The 23,198-nt window shown below is 44.2% G+C and overlaps 1 protein-coding gene across 4 annotated transcripts in view; it reads left to right on the forward strand.

Annotated features, from left to right (window-relative positions):
- The window catches only part of FLNB (filamin B), a 166,383-nt gene that overhangs the window by 77,811 nt on the left and 65,374 nt on the right, over positions 1–23,198 (forward strand). For all 4 annotated transcript variants that reach the window (XM_064367262.1, XM_064367263.1, XM_064367264.1 and 1 more), the window contains exons 5-15: positions 8,544–8,662; positions 9,830–9,907; positions 11,519–11,681; positions 12,436–12,633; positions 15,824–15,961; positions 17,578–17,704; positions 18,672–18,808; positions 20,160–20,353; positions 21,916–22,029; positions 22,649–22,792; positions 23,045–23,168. In XM_064367262.1, coding sequence (XP_064223332.1) covers positions 8,544–8,662; positions 9,830–9,907; positions 11,519–11,681; positions 12,436–12,633; positions 15,824–15,961; positions 17,578–17,704; positions 18,672–18,808; positions 20,160–20,353; positions 21,916–22,029; positions 22,649–22,792; positions 23,045–23,168 — 1,536 coding nt within the window. The remainder of the gene's footprint in view (positions 1–8,543; positions 8,663–9,829; positions 9,908–11,518; positions 11,682–12,435; positions 12,634–15,823; positions 15,962–17,577; positions 17,705–18,671; positions 18,809–20,159; positions 20,354–21,915; positions 22,030–22,648; positions 22,793–23,044; positions 23,169–23,198) is intronic.

Below are 23,198 nucleotides of genomic sequence, written 5' to 3' on the forward strand. Positions count from 1 at the left end.
GATAGAATCCCGCTCTATCTCTCAGTGTGGAGTGCCGTGGTGCCATCATGGCTAACTGCAGGCTTGACCTTCTGGGCTCAAGTGAGTCTCCCACCTCAGCTTCCCTAGTAGCTGGGACCACAGGTGTGCACCACCATGCCCAGCTTGTTTTTAAAATATTTTAGTTTGAGACCAGCCTGGCCGTGTTGCCCAGGCTGGTCTCAAAATCCTGAGCTCAAGCAATGCCCCTGCCTTGGCCCCTCAAAGTGCTGGGATTACAGGCATGAGCCACCATGCTTGGCCATTAGGTGCATGTTTAAATCCATTTGTTTATATTAGTTACATAACCTGACTGTTACGTAAATCTTAAGCAAAAGAATAATATATGAAATAAAAATTGAAGCTCACTTCCCAACTGCCAATCTCATTCCTGCCTTCTAAGTCTGAGGTACTTATTTCTAGCCTTTTTTCTATGCTAAGTTGAACTGTATCTTTTTTGCTTTGCATTTCTTACTGAGCAGGGTGGGAAGACTACCTTTTAAAATTTATTTGTAATTTTAAATAATTTTCACCCTTCTTTTTAGGCAGAAAGATTATCTTATTATATAACAGTCTACTGCCATTTTTTCTTAAACTAAATTATTGGCACATGAATACAAATCCAGAGTATAGTAACAAATGACCTAGTGTTTTTAACAGATTGGTAGCAAGGAAAAGGAAGCCATGGAAAGACAGCCAGAGATTAAATGAGACTTAAGAGACTTAGCAACCATTTGTAATATGTAACCTTATTTGGATCCTATTCAAACTGACGGTTAAAACAAATCGTGATAAAGCAGCAGCTCACGGTGCTGTAAGAAATTCATGAAATTTATAAGATAATTGAAAATTTGAACAGTGAATATTTGACATTAAGGAATTATTTTTAAAAATATCTTATCGATGTTGTGGGTACTCTGTAAGTACCTTTTAAGAATACATAGTGATTGTTTATGGCTAAAAAATCTGAGATCTAGGATTTCTGTCAAAATAATACAGGAAGAGGGAGGAGGTGGGAGTGAAGGTGAAACAAGACCAGCTGTGAGTTGATATTGTTGAAGCTAGGGGGTGGGTATAGGAAGTCCTCTATGCACTTCTCTCCACATCTGTGTTAGTTTGGAATTCTTTTTTTTTTTTAAGACAGAGTGCAATGGTGGAATCTCAGCTCACTGCAACCTCCGCATCCCGGGTTCAAGTAATTCTCCTGCCTTAGCCTCCCAAGTAGCTGGGATTACAGGCATGCACTACCACGCCCCCCTAAGTTTGTATTTTTAGTAGAGATGGTGTTTCACCATGTTGGCCAGGCGAGTCTCAAAATCCTGACCTCAGGTGATCCACCTGCCTTGGCTTCCCAAACTGCTGGGATTACGGGCATGAGCTACTGTACCCAGTCTAGTTTGGAATTCTTTGTAATAAAAAGCTTTTTTAAAAAAGTAATATTTGAACTTCTGCTCCTGGGAAGATGGAATGGAAGGACTTTTCCTAATTCTTTCTGCTAACTACAACTAAAATCCCTGGGCAATATTTATAAGGAAAACACAGGGAGACTCTGAAAAAGGATGAGGCAGACCAACCAGGGATCTTGGGACTTGAGGAATGGCGCAGTACTGAGTTCCTGGGGTTTACTTTGCCTCATACATCCCAGACTTGGAGCCAAAGAAAGAAGCTGACAACCTAAAAATACCAGTGGGCACAAACACAGAAAGTGCCAACAAAAGCTGCCCTCTCCACCCAGAAGACCAGGAAAGGGCAGCCCAGTGAGGCAGAAAACTTCTAAACAATCACTGCTCTACTCCAGCTCCACACCGCAGAAAAAACTGCGTAGCTCCCCACTTATACCCACAAAGGTGAATGGGGAGCCTAGCCTTGTACCACAGTCTAGCAATAAGGAAGCCACTCCCTGTGAGGGTGTCAGTAGAGGCCATGGAGGAGCAGTAATGAGGCACTCCTGCTCCCTCTAGCCAGAACTTCCACCCCCATGCATTAGTAATGAGCCTCCCAATCTTGAGCATCAGTGGAGGTTGAAGGAGAACCTAGACTTCTTCCCCCATTGTTAGTAACAAGGCATGTACCCTTCTCTCCCCTGCCAGAGTGGTGTCATGAAAAGCCAGCTACAAAAGAACATTTACAGAAGACCCAGAGTCTCATCACATGATACCCCAGATACCAGTTTCAAACAAACAAACAAAAAAAACAATGACTTGTCATACCTAGGAAGATCTCAAACTGAATGAAAAAGACAGTTGATGCCAACACTGAGATGATAGAGATGTTAGAATTATATGACAAAAATTTTAAAGTAGTCATTAAAAAAGGCTTCCGTAGCCAGGTGTGGTGGATCATGCTTGTAGTCTCAGCACTTCGGGAGGCCAAGGTGGGCGGAACTCCTGACAGGTGACCAGCCTGACCAACACGATGAAACTCTGTCTCTACTAAAAATACAAAAAATTAGCCAGATGTGGTGGTGGGCACCTGTAATCCCAGCTACTTGGGAGGCTGATGCAGGAGAATTGCTTGAACATGGGAGGCGGAGGTTGCAATGAGCCGAGGTCATGACATTGCACTCCAGCCTGGGCAAGAGTGCAATTAAAAAAAAAAAAAAAAAAAAGAGGCTTCAGTAAGCAATTAAGAACAATCATGAAACAAACAAAAAAATCAAAAATCTCAACAAAGAAATAGAATGTCCCAGCAAAATAATAATAAAAATTTAGGCGATAAGAAGAACCAGATGGACATTTTAGAACCAGAAATTACAGTAACTGAAATAAAAACTCATTGGGTGAGTGCAATAGCAGGGTGGAAGGACAGAAAAAAGAATCCTTGAACTGGACGACAACTGGTTGTTTTGCTTTGAGATGGATTTTGCTCTTGTCGCCCAGGCTGGAGAACAATGGCGCGATCTTGGCTCACTGCAACCTCTGCCTCCTGGGTCCAAGAGTTTCTCCTGCCTCAGCCTCCCTAGTAACTGGGCTTACAGGTGCCCACCACCATGCCCGGCTAATTTTTGTATTTTCAGTAGAGACAGGGATTCACTGCATTGGCCTGGCTGGTCTCGAACTTCTGACCTTAGGTGATCCTCTCACCTCAGCCTCCCAAAGTGCTGGGATTATAGGCACCGGCCACTGCACCCAGCCTCTATAAGCCTTTTTCTGTGATTTAAAACTTTTAATTTCATTTTTGTACTTTTAAAACTTTTTTTTTTACTAAACACACACATTAGACTAGGCTTACACAGAGTCAGGGTCACCATTATCACTGTCTTCCACCTCCATATCCTATCCCACTGGTAGGTCTTCAGGGGCAGTAATGTGTGGAACTACTGTCTCCTGTAATAACAGTGCCTTCTGAAATACTTCCTGAAGGACCTGCTTGAGGCTGCTTTACAGTTAACGTTTTTTTAAAATAGAAGATGCACACTCTAAAATATAATGATAAAAAGTATAGTATGTTAAATACATAAACCAGTAGCATTGTCATTTATCAAGTATTGTGTATTGAATGTAGTTGTATGTGCTACATACGTTTCTGTGGCTGACAGCGCAGTGTGTTTGTTTATACCAGCATCACCACAAACACGTGAGTAATGCGATGCATTACTGCAACGTCAGTAGGCAACAGGAATTTTTTGGCTCCATTTATAATCTTATGGGACCATCATCATATGTGTGGACTATTTTTGACTGAAACTTCATTATGCAGCAAATGACTATATTAGCAAATAAAATTGATCTATATATAATGAAGAAGTACACATTATAACCAAGTGGGGTTTATTCCAGGGATGCAAGGCCTGGTTCACTATTAGAAAATCAGTCAACATGGGCCGGGCATGGTGGCTCATGACTGTAATCCCAGCACTGTCAGAGGCTGAGGTGGGCGGATCACCTGAGATTCGAGACCAGACTGACCAACATGAGAAACGCTGTCTCTACTAAAAATACAAAATTAGTTGAGTGTGGTGGCAGATGCCTGTAATCCCAGCTACTCAGGAGGCTGAGGCAGGAGAATCGCTTGAACTCGGTAGGTGGAGGTTGTGGTGAACCGAGATCGTGCCATTGCACTCCTGCCTGGGCAATGAGAACGAAACTGTATCTCAAAAAAAAAAAAAGAAAGAAAAAGAAAATAAAAGAAAATCAGACTAACAAAGAAAAATTACATGATCATATCAATTGATACAGAAAAGACATTTGACAAAACTCAACAGCCATCCATGATAAGAACTGAAAAAAAAAAAAAAAAAGAGAAATGGAGGAACTTTCTTAATTTAATATAGCGTGGCTACTACAAGAAACCTACAGCTAACATTATGACGAATAGACTGAATGTGTTTCCTAAGAGGAACAAGGCAAGGATGGCTGCTCTGGCCACTCCTATTCAACATAATGCTGGAAGTTTTAGCCAGTGCAGTCATGTAAGAAAAGGAAATAAAAGACATGCATATGGCAAAGTAAGAAATAATACTGTCTCTGTTTGCAGATGCAGATGATTGTCTATGTAGAAAATTCCAAAGAATCCATGGCGGGGAGAAAACCCAAATACTCGCCCTTGAATGAGTTTAGCAAGGTCACAGTATACAAAATCAATATGTAAAAGTCAATTATATTTCTATATAATTTAATGAACAAATGTATACAAAAGTTAAAAATAGTATATCCTGTTTATAATTGCTTTTAAAAAGCATAAATATATTAAAACATATATAGGACTTAAACGCTGAAAACTACAAAAACACTGATACATAAGAGATCTAAATAAATGGAGTGATATAATGTTTTCATGGATTGTAAAAGTCAAATAGTAAAGATACCTCCTCTCCTCAAATTGGCATTCAGGTCTGATGCAGTTGCTGTCAAAATCCCAGCAAAAGTTTTTGCAGATAGCAAGAAGATGATTATTTTAAAACATATATGGAAAGGCAAAGGAATTAAAGTGGCAAAAACAATTTTGAGAAAGAAGTACAACATGGAGGAATCAGCCTTCCTGCTTTCAAGGCTTACTGTGTAGCTACAGAAGTCAAGATTTTGTGGTATTGGTCAAGGATAGAAGTTATAGATCAATGAAACAGAATTGCAGGCCCACACAAATATGCACAACTGATTCTTGACAAAGGTGCAAAAGTAAGTCATTGGAGGAAAGAACCTTTTCGGCACGTGGTGGCAGAGAAATTGAACATCCATGGCAAAACAAAACTAAAGCAAACCCCAAACCAAAAAACAACAACAAAAAAAACCCATGTAACTATAAAGCTTTAGGAAAAAAACACAGAAGAAAATCTTTGAGATCTAGGACTAGGCAAATAGTTCTTAGACTTTACACCAAAAACATGATCCATTAAAAAACAAATAAGCTGGACTAAATCAAAATTAAAAACTTTTTAAAATTTTAAGAAGGATGGTCTGTTTCAAAGACTCAGCATGCTACATGGTGGTTAGCCTTTATGTGCTGTTGAGGGCTTACTTGCATCTAAGGGTGTACTCCTGGCTCACCCACTGTCCTGCAAGACAAGCTGTCTTAGCCCTCACCTTAAAAGCCACCCGGACACCATCTCAAATAGAACTTGAAATGTTGCTGAGACTGGTATCTGGGGGCTGGATTTTACCTTAAAAAACAATTTAAAACCTTTTGCAGTTAAGAGGATGAATAGACAGGCTAAAGACTGGGAGAAAAAGTTTGCAAACCATATGTCAAACAAAATACTAGTATCTAGAACATGTAAAGAACTCTCAAAACTCAGTAGTTAAAAAACAGACAAACATTTAACCAAACAACCCAATAAGAAAATGGGCAAAAGACATACACAGTTTCCTCTGAAGAGGACATCCGTTATCACAAAAAAGCTCTTAGAAATTTGTTCAGTATCATTAACTATGAGAAAAATGCAAATTAATCCTAGTACACACTATCAGAATGGCTAAAATAAAGAGTATTAATAGTGATAACACTAAATTCTGGAAAGGATGTAGAGAAACTGAATCTGGATCACTCATACATTGCTGGTGGGAATGTAAAATGGTGTAACTACTTTGGAACACTGTGTAGTAGTTTCTTAATAAAGAATTAGGCTGGGCACAGTGGCTCATTTCTGTAATACCAGTACCTTGCGAGGCTGAGGCTGGAGGATCACTTGAGCCCAGGAGTTTGAGACCAGCCTGGGCAACATAGGGAGCTTGCATCTCTACAAATAATTTTTAAAAATTATCCAGGTGTGGTGGTATGTACCTGTGGCCCCAGCTACTCAGGAGATTGAGGCAGGAGGATTGCCTGAGCCTGGGAGGTCGAGGTTGTAGTGAGCTGATTGCACCACTGCACTCCGGCCTGGGCTACAGAGTGAGACTTGGTCTCAAAACAAAAACAAAAACAAAACCTCAAAAAACAGTACATGCAGCTACCATATGGCCCAACAATTGCACTCCTTGGCATTTATCCCAGGGGAATGAAAACTTACTGTATAGGAGAGCCACTGTTTTTCCTTCTATATTCTCACAGCTAAAGAAGAAAACTTTTCTCATCATCTCCATTACTCCTCTCAATACTTCATTTCTGGTCACCAAAATCTATGGATTTTTTCCTCCCATACTGACCAATTCTATAATCAATTCCATTCAATTCTGACACTGTCTGCCTGAAGTTAGTGCAGACCCCACGAAGGGCTCAGTCCCTCAAAACTGCCCCCAACTTCAGGGGTCAGGTCAGAAGTGGTGAGTCCTCAGGCTACCCACAACTTCTGTCCAGCTTTGCTACAAATCAGAGGTTCCCATTACCCTTCCTCATGTTACACTATTTGCTAGAGTGGCTCACAGAACTCAAGGAAACACTTACCTTTAGCAGTTGTATAGTGAGGATATGATAGAGGAGACAGATGATCCACCAGGTGAAGAGGTCCATGGGGCAAAGTTTAGAGGGGTTTTGAACACAGGAGCGTCTGTTCCCATGAAGTTGGGGTGGGCCATCCTCTTGGCACATGGATGTATTCACCAACCCAGAAGCTCTCTAAGCCCCATACTTCAGGGATTTTTGTGGAGGCTAAGTCACGTAGGCATGATTGACATTGACGAAGACTACAGCTCCTCCCCTCTCCGTAGGATGGGGAGTGGGGCTGAAAGTTCTAAGCTTCTGACCATGACTTGTTCTTTTTGTTGATCAGCCCCATCCCGAAAGCTATCCTGGAGTCCACTAAGAGTTGCCTTATTAGAACAGAAGATGCTTTTGTCACCAAGGACATTCCAAGGGGTTTAGGAACTCTGGAACCTGGGGCAGAGACCTATATATATAATTTCTTACTATTTTATACTTATGTTCACATACATACACACACCCCCACACACCCCTATGTACAGACGTTTACAGCAGCTTTACTGGTAATAGACAACTAGAAACAACCCAGATGTTCTTCAATGGGTGAATGCTTAAATCATGGTACATATATACCACGGAGTATTAGATACTCAGCAATAAAAAGGAAAAAAAATCACTGATAAAAGCAAAAACCTGGGTGAACCTATAGAAAATTATGTATAGTGAAAAAGGCCAGTCCTAAAAGGTTAGATCGTTATGATTCCATTGATATGACTTTATCGAAATAATAAAATTAAAATGTGGAGAACAGATTAGTGGTTGTCAGGGCTGAAGAGAGAATTGGTAAGGTTATGCGAGGACAGCAGGAGGGCTCCCTGTCTATGCTAAAGGGAATGTTCTCTGTTTTGATCGTATCAATGTCAATACCCTGGTTGTGAGATTGAGTCATAGTTTTTTTACCGTGTTACCATTGGGGAAACTAGGTAAAGATCATTATTATTATTATTATTTTTTTTTGAGATGGAGTCTCGCTTTGTTGCCCAGGCTGGAGTGCAGTGGTGCGATCTCGGCTCACTGCAACCTCCACCTCCCAGGTTCAAGCGATTCTCCTGCCTCAGTCTCCTGAGTAGCTGGGACTATAAGCTCATGCCACCATGCCCAGCTAATTTTTTGTATTTTTAGTAGAGACGGGGTTTCACCATGTTAGCCAGGATGATCTCTATCTCCTGACCTTGTGATCCACCTGCTTCAGCCTCCCAAAGTGCTGCACTGTTTATTATACCTACAGGTAAAATCTGTCTTGACGAATTTGTTCAGTCATCTTAAAATAAAAAAGTTAATTTAAAAAATGGTTTAATGTAATTTTTTTAAATGTCAAGCAATACAATAAATGTTGTTTAATGAGAAATAAGTTTTCCTCCTCCCTACTGTGTTGCTTCCATCAAGGCAAGCCGTGCTGCTACTTACTAACCTGGTTATTTTCCACAATTCTGTATAGACTCCTGACTGAGGTTCTCTGAATATCAAAATTGGATATTGCTTCAATAACATGGACAAAATTAAGGCTTTCAACCTGTCTCATTGTCTTTGCCAAGGCAGTCTGTCCCCGTCTCCCACATGGGATCTGCAGGGCTGGGTCCCATCTGTCAGTTCCCTGAAAGACACAGTGGGTGATGGCTCATGCCACACCCTCGCCCAGCTTCTAACATGTCTGTGTAAACCTGTGGCAGGAATCGAGCCCACTGGAAACATGGTGAAGCAGCCCGCCAAGTTCACTGTGGACACCATCAGCGCTGGGCAAGGAGACGTGATGGTGTTTGTTGAGGACCCAGAAGGGAACAAAGAGGAGGTATGTTGGAGGGTGCTGCCTCTCCTTTCCAGCACCTCATGGAGCTTTTGGGGCTTGTAATGAGGCCAGGGACTGTGCCTCCATTTTCCTCATTACAGCTCACAACCAAAAGTGTTTTTTTAACCAAAAGGATACTGAGGCTTGTAGCTGTTTAAGTCACCTGCCCAAGAACGGAGCCTGGAAATCGAATTTAAATTGATTGCCAGGGACACAGTGTTTAATAAAATAAAGGATACTTTGGATTTAGCAAAGGTACCTTGTCAGTTGAGGTTTTATTTTTATTTTTATTTTTGAGATGGAATTTCGTTCTTCTTGCCCGGGCTGGAGTGCGATGGCACAATCTTGGCTCACGGCAACCTCCGCCTTCCGGGTTCAAGAGATTCTCCTGTCTCAGCCTCCCAAGTAGCTGGGATTACAGGTGTGCGCCACCACACCCGGCTAATTTTTGTTATTTTTAGTAGAGACAGGGTTTCACCACATTGGCCAGGCTGATCTCCAACTCCTGACCTCAGGTGATCTACCCGCCTCGGCCCCCAAAGTGCTGGGATTATAGGCGTGAGCCACCGCGCCCAGCCTCAGTTGAGGTTTTAGATACTGATGGCCAGGATAATAAGATAGTCTTGCCCTGTTCTCTTCCCACACTGGCCATTCTTTGGTTCCTCCCTCGGAGCCTTTGCACATGCTGTTCTCTCTGTCACTTATTTTCACAGGACCATATTTTTTTACTGGCATTTAGCATAATTTGCAATTCTGAGTTTACTGATGGACGGTCTGTTTCCCCCACTGGGGCAGGGATTGTGCCTGACTTACTCATGTTTTATTTTTAGTACCTAACACTGGGCTTGGCATTTCATAAGCTTTCAATGAACTATTGAGTGGATAAAGGTTTAAATTTCTTGCTTCGTCTTCTCTCTTACCTAGAGAGTGCCAGCCTGACGCTGGACACTGGAAAGTCCTGACTCTGTTATGCCTCAGCGCTGCGTGGTTTTGTTTCTGTGACTTCAGGCAGTGTCTCTCTTGGGGCGCTGTGCAGGGATAGAGGGACAGGAGTTAGCCAGAACCTTCAATGTTCCCAACCTGGTAGCTCCTGCAGAACCTCTGCTGACACAGCATGCTCCTTACTCATACCTGGTGCCTTTTCTAACTGTCACCCACCTTCCCTCCTAGGCACAAGTCACCCCTGACAGCGACAAGAACAAGACATACTCTGTGGAGTATCTTCCCAAGGTCACCGGGCTGCACAAAGTAAGATGAAGCACATGGCTGTGCCTTGGGCTGCTTTGGGGCTTGTTCCAATATATGGAGAAGAGAGATAGCCCAGGAAGAAGAGTGTTCTTCTTAAGTGAATTTCTGTTTTCCCTTTCTGATTATAAAAGGGTCTATGTGTATCATTGAAAATTGGAATCCTTAGGATTCCCTCAACTAACTAGGCTGAGTTGTTTGCAATGTTGTAAGACTTTTCTAACTCCATCTAGGTAGCTGATGGTTGCAGCTGTCTGTCTGGAGTGTAGAAGCTGTGGTCACCAAACTATAGATGGGCTCTTTGTCCTTGATTCTTTTTTTGGAGATAGGGTCTTGCTCTTTGCCCAGGCTGGAGTGAAGTGGTATGGTCTTGGCACACTGCAATCCCTGCTTCCTGGGCATAAGGGAGCCTCCCACCTCAGCCTCCTGAGTAGGTGGGATTACAGGCACCCATCACCATGTCCAGCTAATTTTTTGTATTTTTAGTAGAGACCAGGTTCCACCATGTTGCCTAGGCTGTTCTTGAACTCATGACCTCAGGGTGTCCTCCTGCATCCGCCTCCCAAAGTGCTGGGATTATAGACATGAGCCACTGCACCCTGCTGGCTCTTTGTCCTTCGTGCTTTCTTGAGTACTCCCCTTGGAGGTGCTCTGGAGGGACTGTCAGCTTGATGAAGCCTGAGGCTGGAGCAGTTCAGCCGAATAGAGTAGAGGGGAAATGGCCCTCTCAGCACCTGGAGAAATGATAGGGACTGAGGCCTCAGGCCTTTGTCTTGGCAATCTTTCAAGTTCTGTTTGAGATCCAGAAAGGTGGCCTTTCGGGCAAGGGCTAAAAGAGCCTGTTTTGCAGGAGTGTGGTGACCCAGGAGTACACTTTTCACTGGAAGAAAGCCCTCAACAGCATATAAAGGCCAATCCCATCACGTACCTGTCCAGACTTTGGGATATAGACCGTCCTCACCACCTTGCGCTTTAGTGAATTCACCTGGAACAATGGCTTTAGCTTTCTCTTAGACTCTTAGAATATGATGCATTTGGAATAAATACTCTTGAAGGGAGCATTTCTGATGTAATTAATTCATTCCAGTCAAGTATGGGTTCACATGAAACCCAACCCAATTACCCCTGAAAATTTTCAAAGATAAGAACAGTGTGACTCAAGTTTGAGATGGAACTCATTCTACTTTGTCCCAAATCCATGTATTTAAGAATGATCTTGGTCCCTTGAAAAAACAGTTTGGCTGTGGATTTGAAATCCTGGAACTGCACATTTTATTCTGAGGGAGAGTAGCCCATGCAGTCCCCTGAAAGGAGTCAATGTCCAGAGATTGAAATGTGTTTGTTTCCTAGTAGAGAGGCTAAGCATATCTAAGGTCAGCATTTTTATGTTGCTAAAGGTGTCATGTCCCAGACCCAGCTGTATGGCTGAAGGGGCCAGGTGGGTGTCTCATTCAGGCTGTTAAACTTGGTTCCATGCTCCTCATCCTAGACACCCTTGTGTGTGCCATCATGGGCGGGTAGGAGAGAGGTGATCATTAATGTATGTGGCTTGATGGCAGTCTTGCTGAGCACAGAGAAGTGATTATGTATTTCTCACCTATCTGTCACCTATAGGTCACAGTCCTCTTTGCAGGACAGCACATCTCCAAGAGCCCATTTGAAGTGAACGTTGACAAGGCCCAGGGAGATGCCAGTAAAGTCACTGCAAAGGGTCCAGGGTTGGAAGCTGCAGGGAACATCGCCAATAAGCCCACCTATTTTGACATCTACACGGCAGGTAATGTGCCTGTCCTCCATGGATCTGACCTTTGGGCTTTCTTCCAGAGGCTGAAATATAATCCTCAGGGACTTAAAGGCCTGACCTTTTGTCTTCTAAACCAAATAAACAATCACAAGGACAATTTTTTCAAATGTGCTATATTCTTAGATTTTTTGAAACCAGCTTTTCTTCTCTAAAATCCTCAGGCTTCACTTGACTAAGACATACGTCTTGAATTGTCAGCTTCTTTTTCATGTCAAAAATAGAAAATGCAGAAAAAGGAAACGTTCAACACTAAACCCCTCCACCCCTAGAAAATAGTTGTTAACATCTTGGTGTGGACCTCCCTGAGAGCCTGTCTGCCTCCTGTTTGCATTTTTTCATTTTTCTTTTCTTTTCTTTTCTTTTCTTTGAGACAGAGACTCGCTCTGTTGCCCAGGCTGGAGGGCAGTGGCGTGATCTCTGCTTACGGCAACCTCTGCCTCCTGGATTCAAGTGATTCTCATGCTTCAACCTCTCAAGTAGCTGGGATTACAGGCTTGTACTACCACACCCGCTAATTTTTGTATTTTTAAAGTAGAGATGGGGTTTTGCCATGTTGGCCAGGCTGATCTCGACCTCCTGACCTCAAGTGATCCACCTGCCTCGGCCTCCCAAAGTGCTGGTATTACAAGCGTGAACCACCACTCCGGCCCTGTTTACATTTGTACTCAGCAGCAGTGAACTTTCAGAGAGGGTGACCTGGGCTCATGGAATGCTTGCTTTCTCATAGGAGCTGGTGTGGGTGACATTGGTGTGGAGGTGGAAGATCCCCAGGGGAAGAACTCTGTGGAGTTGCTCGTGGAAGACAAAGGAAACCAGGTGTATCGATGTGTGTACAAACCCATGCAGCCTGGCCCCCATGTGGTCAAGGTCTTCTTTGCTGGGGACACCATCCCTAAGAGTCCCTTCGTTGTGCAGGTTGGAGAAGGTGGGTGCTGGGTGGCTGGCCACATCTGCTTCTTATGTTGGAAGCTGACTGCGCAGCTGGGCGGTGAGGCCAGGAAAACAGTCAGGGCCCAACACTGACCTTATGCCTATCCCTTTTCTGCCAGGGCTGCTTCAGCAGGAGGTGGCTTACTTTGTCTTCATATATTAATATTAATATCTTCTGTGAGCCACGCAGAGAACTAAATGCTTTGCTTATATTAACTCATTTACTCCTCCCCAAAACACATGTACAGGAGAGTCATTATCCTCTGTGAGGGAGGTGGGACTGAGGCAGTAGGAGGCTTTGGCATCATGACTGAAGTTAGCAGAAGTAACATGGGCCCTGCAGCCTCCATTGCTTGGCCTTTACTGGCCCGGGCCCTTACCATAAGTGCATCTAATCATTGCACCAGCCTGTGTGTTACAGGTGCTATTATTATCCCTAGCTTGCGGGTGGAGATGCTGAGGCTTAGATAGCATTCGTGGTCAGTACTATAAGGCATCAGTAGGGCTAGAACCACAGACTCTGTTGGCCTTACCCTTAACCACTCTGCTAAACTCCCTCTGGCGCCGGGAGTCTATGCATTTTTCTCAAATGTTAGACTCTTTCCCTCTGACTTTGTTGCCTTCCCGCTTTTTTTTTCTGTTTTGTTTTTCAACTGTACTACCTTTTCTAACTCACACTTGCCTTTCCCTGTTCTGTCCTCCGAATCTGCGTCTGCAGACATGGCTTCCTCTTCCGAATCCTACCTCTGGGCCAGCCTGGACACTGAAGCTGTTGGCTTCCTAGTTGAGACCGCTGGGCCAGGGGCCTCTTGCTTGGTAAGGGCTGGTTGGGTGGGACTTCCTTGCCAGTTCTTTGTGCTGCTTGTGAATATTAGCTGGGCCCATGCTCTGTGTGATTTTAGGAGACTCCTGTGCAGGTGTTATTATGACAGCTTGCCCAGCTGGAACCCAGACCCACTCTCTAATTGCCTTTAAACACATCTAGGGCTTTGCTAGATGGTGGTGCCCTTCAAACTCTTATATGAACTGAGCAGTTACCCTTTTGATGTTGAGACTGTTACACATGTTCATAATTTCCATGAGTGTGTGTGTGTGTGTGTGTGTGTCATAAGACACATTAAAATCCTCCGAGGAAGTTCTGTCATCGTATTGTGACTTACTTCTGGTATGAACAACTTTTCTCCCCTTGATAAAGAAAAAACAGGCAAAAAAAATTCTAACGTATTCCTAAGCAAAGCTCTTTTTTACATAAGAGACCATTTTGAATAGCTTTCCTAATTCTACTATTGTTTCCAAGCTTTCCTCACTCATGGACTGCCTTTTTCCTTTCTGGCCCATACATCCTATACTATTTAGCATTTAATTAATCAACTTTTTCTTTTAATTTACTAACATCCCCTCTCTCTCTATATATATATATTTTGGTGGGAGGTTGGGGTGGGAAGGATACAGGGTCTCACTCTGTCTCCCAAGCTGGAGTGCAGTGGTACCATTATGGCTCACTATAGCCTTGATCGCCTATGCTCAAATGATCCTCCCACCTCAGCCTCCTGAGTAGCTAAGACTGGAGGTAAGCAACACGATGCTTTTTTTTTTTGAGATGGTGCCTCACTCTCTTGCCCAGGTTGGAGTGCAGTTGTGTGATCTCAGCTCATTGCAGCCTCCACTTCCCGGGTTCAAGCCATTCATGCCTCAGCCACCTGAGTAGCTGGGACTACAGGTGTGCATCACTATGCCTAGCTAATTTTTTTTGTACTTTTAGTAGGCACAGGGTTTCACTTTGTTGGCCAGGCTGCTCTCAAACTCCTGACATCAAGTGATCCACCTGCCCTGGCCTTCCAAAGTGCTCGGTTTACAGACATGAGCCACCACACCTGGCCTAATTTTTTGCTTTTTATAGAGAGGAGGTCTCACTATGTTGCCCAGATGGGTCTTAAACTCCTGGGCTTAATCAATCTCCCTGGCTCAGCCTCCCAAAAATGCTGGGTTTACAGGTGTAAATGATTTTATAGTAAAAGAAACTTTATGTCACTTTCACAATGGAAAACCAAAGTCACTTGCCGTAAAATGCCACCATAAGCTTATATTCATCCATAAACCATCTAAAATCATCTCTAACTCCAAAGGTGTGTGTATGACTCTTTGGGAAGCAGTTGTTTGCCAAATAGCCAGCTAAGGCCGTTGCAGGAAGGAGGAGCCAGAGGAGGAATTACCTTCCATCTATGGAGTAAAGAGTCTCATCTTCTGGAGTCTGTGACCTTCCTGTATAGAGAGTTTTCAACTATGCAGTGTCAGACTTGGAAAGGAAAAGCCACTTAATAACGTGACATTTCCCCCACTTGTTTCCCGTTTCTGTTTACTGAAAATGTTGTCCATGCTGGGATTCATTCTAGGGCATAAAGGTGTCTTTTATCAACCTCCAGATACCATGGAATAGCCATGGAACATTAGTTCTGTGGACATTTCAAGCAAGGCATATTAGAAGCTATCTTTGTCCTTAACTTTTAGACTTACAACTTTAGGCTTTCAAGCTAGACCCGGAAATGAAATCAGCAGTGGTGTTTACTGCTAATTATTGCCTTTACAGCCACCCACATTCTGAAGGCCTTGTAATAGACGGCACTGAAAGATTGGTCTGCCTCGGCCGAGGTGGGGCTGAACTGGTCTCTTTCTGAGCTGTGTTGGTTGTTTTGCCTGGTTGTTCAGGCGGAAGACAACATTTAGACACTTAGAAATGGCTGACCCAGGGTTTGGAACCCAGACAGGCATTTTCAAGTACTACATTTTCCAAGAAGACTTGAAAAAGTCCAGTCTATCCAATTACTGGGCCCTTGAGTATGGCAGTGAGGTTTGAATAATGTCCAGGACTCAGCCCTAACTCCCTTTCACAAATGAAAGGTTAAATGCTGGTACCAGAAGCACAGCATGGATTCACTGTGCTCTCCTGTTTTCTTTGCCAAAGTCACTTTCCTCCAGTCCTTCTGTGGTGTGGCTAGACAAAGTTATGTTGTATCCGTATTTGCTAGCCTGGTGTGCTCCCTGAGTGGGACCCCTGGTCTTGGGCAACTACTGCATACTGTTTGTGCAAAGCAAATATTTTCTTGGCGGGTGGCTCCAGGTTACCTTGGCTTTCACGACTAACTAAAGAATGAAAGATTGAATTGATGTCAAAACTGTGCTTGCAGCCTGCAATCCAAATGCCTGCCGGGCCAGTGGCCGAGGCCTGCAGCCCAAAGGCGTCCGTATCCGGGAGACCGCAGACTTCAAGGTTGATACCAAAGCTGCAGGAAGTGGGGAGCTCAGCGTAACCGTGAAAGGTCCTAGTAAGTGTTCCTTTGTTTCTCTGTCTCAGGTGTGATTTTGGCTAACTTTGCAGCCATGGCATATGGATTTCATCCCACGGCCAGTTCTCCTCAATTTATCCCAGAAGGCTATGTCAAGGATTTGAGGCTATGTGGGCTTCTTGGGGAAGGGAGCAGGGATTGATTAGTAATGTCTGCCCTGGATGCGGGAGGTGAGGACAGTGGGTGGCTTGACAGCCTTACATTACATCAAGACTTCTAGGAGTAAAAAAAGCAGTGATGTAAAGGAGTTGGGGAAATGCTGCTGTTGGAACAACTAGAAGTGGCTCATTTTTTATTTTAAAAATCTAGGCTCAGAGAGGAAGACACTTGCTCAAGGTCATACAGCTTTTGTAAGCATCTGAGCTGGAATTCAAGCATAGTCTCCAAAGTCAGTGATTTTCCCACTGCAGTTACATTTTATAGAGTATGAAATTAAGTCAAGTACTTAATTACTATGATCAGTGCTTATAGAAGGAGAATTAAATTCCCCAGGATTAAGCTTTCTTTGTAGATAAATGCCATTTACAGAGGGGCAGGTTAAACTCTGCAGCCCATTCTTTCTTCCTCTTTTGGGGAAGGAGATAGCAGATGTGGGGATGGGTATCTTCCCTGTTCCCTTTTCCCTTGGAACAGAGAAGCATTTCAGCACTTCTAGTCTCAGGTGTAGCAGCCTGTGGTGGTTTTACTCCCACGCCTGTGGAATCTTGAGCTTCCTGGACCAGGATTACTCTTACCCTCTGTGTTCCCAACAGGCTGGGGCAGGAGTGTTCTGAGCTCCGGAAAGTTAATATTTGACTTCACAGCACCAGGCTTTGGGGCAGGCTGTGCCCTGAGGGCAGCCGAGGTTCTAGACTGCCCAGACCTGGAGTCAAGCTGCTTGGAGCCTGTCTTCCCTCCCAGATTATTGCAACAGGAGACAAGGAGGGGTGTGTGTGTGTGTGTGCCTGCATGCGTGTGTGTGTGTATGCATGTGTGTGTTCTCCTGACCTTGGATACTTGCTTGACTCAACGGTTTTCCTGGCCAAACCTCAGGACTCAACACAAAACAAGTTCCTGCCTGATGGCTGGGTTTGGAGTTTGCAGCGTCACATCTAAAACCTGTCCTCATGCAGATTGAGTCCAAGGGCTTTCTTGCTTTTGTTGTCCATCTTTAGTTGAAAAAGATACACTGGTACACTTAACCTAAAATTTATACCAAATATTTCTAAAGGTTTACTTCTTCCCTAGTTTTTGTGGGGGCCTGGGAAGGGTAGCTATGATTATTGGGAAATACTGAAATGTGACTGGATTTATCTTTACACAGGCCCAGGGAGTTCAGGACCTCAGGGCCCCTCGTAGCTAAGTGAGATTTATAAAGCCAGTTAGCTGGGAAATCCTCCATTTCTTCATACCTTGAAGCAGAGATGGCTGTGTTTTTAGCTTTGAAGTAATCTCCCAGGCTTGGTGGGGAGAGGTCCCATACTCTGGGGCAGCCCACTTGGTTTTTATATATGGTTTATGTTTTGTCAGTATGGCTGCCTCTCTGTACTTGTCCTTTTGATTCTCATTTTGAGCCTAGGATGGTGTTGGAAAGATTGTCTCCTTCTTTCCCACAGAGGGTCTGGAGGAGCTGGTGAAGCAGAAAGGCTTTCTGGATGGGGTCTACGCATTCGAGTATTACCCTAGCACCCCGGGGAGATACAGCATTGCCATCACATGGGGGGGACACCACATTCCAAAGAGGTAAGGCTCCCACTGCAGAGGCATCTTCTCTGGAGGGTGGTCGGCTCAGGGCAGACTCACGGGTGGTTGCTTCCTGGGCTGCAGGAGGGAAAGAGATCTGCTTTGTTGAAAACTTTTTTTTTTTCAGAGCAGCACAGACATTTGGCCTGTTCTCAAAAAGCAGCAGAAAGTTGCTGTGGTTTTAGCTGACTTGCTTTAAATCAAATGCTGGTGGTTGGGGGCTGGTGGGAGGCAGGGGAGGCAGAAGGAGCAGTCAGAGAGAGCAAATGGGCTGTGAGTCTAGATGCCCGCATATAAACTGAGATTCTCTTTTTCAATGACCTCCTTTGTTCTTGAATGCCACGGGGCAAAATCTGCTGTGGTTTACATTAAGACCTTCTACGTGAGTGCTGTCAGGGGCCAAGGGCCGCAGTCTGCAGCTTTGCCTTGTGGGCATGGACTTGCCCCTCTGCGTTCTGAGGTTTTCTAGCTCCCCTGGGGGCAACTTTAAACTCTGAATAAATTCAGTGTGCCTTGGGAAATATTTGGGCATTGCTGAGTTCTGAATACCTACCACACTTCTTTTTTTTAAGCCTTCCATGCCAAGGTTACAGCACATTCATTCATGTGTGAGATAAAGCCTATTCAACTGAGTTTTCTGGTTATAGCATAAGCAGGATATAGAGTGTGTGTGGACTCTCTCACTTTCCAGGTCATAGTCTGGGGAGGCCCGCACACAAAGGTAAAGGACCAGGAGGCTGGTACAAAGCAGCATGGCTTTAGTGCCAATCCAGTGGCCACCTGAGCTCCCAGAAGCAGTCACATGACATTATATTGTTGACATAACAGTAGGGCTTGGCTGGAGTCTGGGATGCCAGGTGAAAGGCTCAGGCAAGTGGAAAGAGCGTGCAAAGGAACTGCAGCTTATGGCGGTAGTGAGACCTTTCTTTACTCTTCTTTGATGCTGCTTCTATTCCTTTCCCTGTAGCCCCTTTGAAGTTCAAGTTGGCCCTGAAGCGGGTTTGCAGAAAGTCCGTGCTTGGGGCCCTGGGCTCCATGGTGGGATTGTCGGGCGGTCGGCAGACTTCGTGGTAGAATCCATTGGCTCTGAAGTGGGATCTCTGGGTAAGTGGATGCAGCTGATCAGCATCTTCTGGAAGGCTCGGGGTTACAGGGTTTCTGGGCTATGTCAGGGTGCATGCTGGGGCCTCGCCTAGCCTCAAAACCTTCAGCTTCCTGGCTTCCTGGCCACCCAAAGCCATCTCTGTGTGCTGCTGTCAGTTGCCTCTGACACCAGCATTCTTTCATTCAGGAGACCTCGAGGGCAGAAGCTTTATGTAGGTATGGCGTCTAAAACAATGCTTGGAACATAGTAAACGCTTAGCAAATACTGTTGACTGACCTTTAGTTAGATGAATGAGTGAATGAATTTTGCTGAAACTTGGATTTGGGAAATAAATATATTATTTGGAGCATTGCTGAAGTATATTTTAAATACATGTCTAATGTATATATGATCATTTTATATCAGGAGTCAGCCAGCTTTTTCTATAAAGGGCCAGATGGCAAATATTTTCCACTTGTGGGCCATTTGGTCTCTGTCACAGTTGTTTGACTCTGCCATTGTAGCCTGAAAGCAGCCATAGGAATGTGTAAACAAATGGGTGTGGCTATGTTCCATTAAAACTTTATTTGCAAAAGTAGGCAGTGGGCCAGATGTGGCCTTCAGACTGTAGTTTAGCAACCCCTGTTTTAGGTAATAGCAATAAACAAAAGAGAAAAATTAGAAATCACATTTAATTTTCCCTTCTAGAGAGATAATATTAATAGTCTTGTATATTCTTCTAGTCTAGAGATAATATTAAGCCTTTTGGTATGTCCTAGACTTTTTTCCTCTGTATATATGCATGCAAATATTGATTTGCTACAGAAAATATCTTGGACAAGTCTTTATAGCTTTATGTATAAATATAGGATATACCTTCATTTCCCTTGGCTTCCATGGAATTCCATTGTATGGCTATATCCATTGTCAGGCTCCCCAGTTATTGCCAGGGTTTTGCTATAAAAACAGTGCTGACTGTATATCCTTGGTAACTGCCTTCAGATAAAAGCCCAGAATTGGATTTGGTGGTGCTAAGAGTGGCTGTTGGTGTAAGGCTTTTGCCACATGTTGCAACATTGCCAATAGAAAGGTTTGCTGGTTGGATTTCTCCTGTTGGATGATAATAAAATACATATAGCATATTTAATGCTACACACACACAAACACACACACACACCCCTCAATCTATATATTGAGGTGTGTGTCGTAAAGACTCAATGGGCTTGGTTTTGGGAGAAAGGGACAGAAACAGATTTCAATCTCCTGGCCAACACTTGGCTTTTAGGGAGGCAGCCGGAATGAGTTGTTGTAACATAGAATAGGTGCTTTCCACCATATAACAAGGGGGAACCTTCCACCCCCTCCCCCTAGGGTTTGCCATTGAAGGCCCCTCCCAGGCAAAGATTGAGTACGACGACCAGAATGATGGATCATGTGACGTCAAATACTGGCCCAAGGAGCCTGGCGAATATGCCGTTCACATCATGTGTGATGACGAAGACATCAAGGACAGCCCATACATGGCCTTCATCCACCCAGCCACGGGAGACTACAACCCTGATCTGGTGAATCAGCTGTTGTGCTTCTCTCTTCTCGTCCCTGGCCCCTGGTTCCTCACCCACATGCCCGAAGTGACCTTAAGCAGCATGTTGAGAGGCGGCAGAGAGGAATCATTTGGATTTTAGGAAGGAAACAGGCCTGCATTTGTTTGTTTATGTGTTTGTTTTGAGACAGAGTCTCACTCTGTCACCCAGGCTGGGATGCAGTGGCGCCATCTCAGCTCACTGCAACCGCTGCCTCCAGGGTTCAAGCAGTTCTCATGCCTCAGCCTCCCAAGTAGCTGGAACTATAGGCATGCACCACCAAGACTGGCTAATTTTTGTATTTTTTAGTAGAGATGGGGTTTTGCCATCTCGGCCAGTTTGGTCTCAAACTCCCGGTCTCAAGTGATCTGCCTGCCTCGGCCTTTCAAAGTGCTGGGATTACAGGCATGAGCCACCATGCCTAGCCCAGGCCTGCATTTGAATCCTGGTAGTATTGCTTAGCACTTTTATAGTGTTGGGCAAGTAACTTACCTGTCTGACTCTTGGTATCTTCCTCTATAAGACAGGAATGATAGTAGTCTCTGCTTCTAGAGAGCTTCTAGGATGATTCAGGAGGTGGCATGCATAAAGACAGCCTTTAGCTCATGCCTGGCCCATGTAGAGGGCTCCATAAACTATTTTCTTGTAACTCCAGGGATCATATTTCAGCCTTGCCATTTTCGGTAGTTATTATCTCAAGATGCTTCGTAGATAAAGATTGTCTTTTTCCCTAGTTCCCTGTCTCTTAAGTTGGAGCAATGGTTCCAAGAGTTTCCTCTCAAACCCTTAGCAAGCTGATAAGCATTGAGTCTGAGCCAGCCTGGCTGACAGGGAGCGGCCCCACACACCACGTGTGCTACTCTGTTGGCTCACACTGGCAGCTGTCCATAGGCTGATGTCAGTCTGGGCTGGCAGCTACCCCTTTTTGGCCAAATGCTATTCCTTTGCCCTCTCGTGCAAATATTGTCCATGGTAAAGATTCTGAGTCTCCTCAAAGTGGGAACATTGAAACTAGGCATGACTGGAGGTCTCTGCCCCAATTGTTAGAAGTTCTCTAGGTCAATTCAGAATAAGGCAGGGAGCATGGGTTACTTTGGGCTTGGTTTTAGAGCAGGGGTATCCAATCTTTTGCCTTCCCTGGGCCACATTGGAAGAAGAAGAAAAATTGTCTTGGGCCACACATAAAATACACTAACAATAGCTGATGAACTTAAAAAAAAAGCAAAAAATTTTATAATGTTTTAAGAAAGTTTACAAATTTGTGTTGGGCCACATTCAGAACTGTCCTGTGCCTCATGTGGTCCTCGGGCCATGGATTGGACACCTGTTTAGAGAATTTTCTCCCTTATGAGGGAGGGACATTTGTTTTTAAGTTACAACCTACTTTAGCATTTTACTTCACATAACCATCCTCTTATGTGGATACTGTAAAACCAGACACAGATCATTTTGTTCTTCCCCCATCCCCTGGTTTATTTGTCTTCGTGTAGAGGTTTAGTTGAGGCATTACACAGAAAGAGACTCATTATCGGCCTTTGCTTCAGGTTCGAGCATATGGGCCAGGTTTGGAGAAGTCTGGATGCATTGTCAACAACCTGGCCGAGTTCACCGTGGATCCTAAGGATGCTGGAAAAGCTCCCTTAAAGATATTTGCTCAGGTAAATTTCAGGGGGGGGGCCACCTGTTCAGGTAATTGTCAGATCTGTCCGTGTAATAGCAAGTTGCTGAGTCCATCTGATCTTCAGTTTGCTCATCTGTACCTTGGAAATGATAAGATTGTCTTATGGGGTTATGTGAGGTTTCAATGAGACTACCATGTAGAGTACTGGGTTCGTAAAAAATCATCTTTCTGATTTATATTCTGTGGAAATGAGGCTTGTTTGTTTCAGGTTATTCTGTAATGTCTTTTTGGTGTGGCTAAAGCTACTGAGGCCATGGTGGGAGATTTGTAAACAAGGATTTAAAAAATACATTTATCTAATTTAATTGAATTTGGCCAAAGGACTTAAATGCAGGAATTGAAATTAAGAAGCATTGAGTGGCCATGGCTTTGTTTTGGGGCCACTTGCTCTTAATAAGTAAAAATTTAAATAAATGCTTGTCATATTTTGTCACTGGTTGTCATTGTGTTGTGAAAACATGGTACATTGTAATTGTTCCATGAAGTTTTGTTGTATAATCAAGTGGTGACTTGGGTGACTTGGGAGGCCACTGTGGCCCTGTTTGATGGAGACAATGTGAGGGCCACCTCTGGTCCTAGCCCTGGCTTTTTTGCAGGATGGGGAAGGCCAGCCCATTGACATCCAGATGAAGAGCCGGATGGACGGCACGTATGCGTGCTCATACACCCCAGTGAAGGCCATCAAGCACACCATCGCCGTGGTCTGGGGAGGCGTGAACATCCCACATAGCCCCTACAGGGTAGGTTGTAAGGCAGAATCCTGGCTATTGTATGGAAAAGCCTGGTCATACACCAGGACTGGGCTCCATGCCTGATGGTCAAGGCAGACATATGGAAAGAACCATCCATGGTAGGCCTTGAATGATGGAGTGAGCTGAAAGGCAGAGTGCTCCAGCCCACCCAGAAGAACTGTTTCTAACAATGTTATTTAATAGTATTTTACCGGGTCCAAGTGGAGGCAAACTTGATGACCTTCTCCATGTCTTCTCTAGGTCAACATTGGGCAAGGTAGCCATCCCCAGAAGGTCAAAGTGTTTGGGCCAGGTGTGGAGAGAAGTGGTCTGAAGGCAAATGAACCTACGCACTTCACAGTGGACTGTTCTGAGGCTGGGGAAGGTGAGAGAGGGCTTCATTCAACCCAGTGAT

Source organism: Aotus nancymaae, unplaced genomic scaffold (assembly GCF_030222135.1).
Source record: "Aotus nancymaae isolate 86718 unplaced genomic scaffold, 86718_ANA_hifiasm-v0.15.2.pri h1tg000067l, whole genome shotgun sequence".
NCBI lineage: Eukaryota > Metazoa > Chordata > Mammalia > Primates > Aotidae > Aotus > Aotus nancymaae.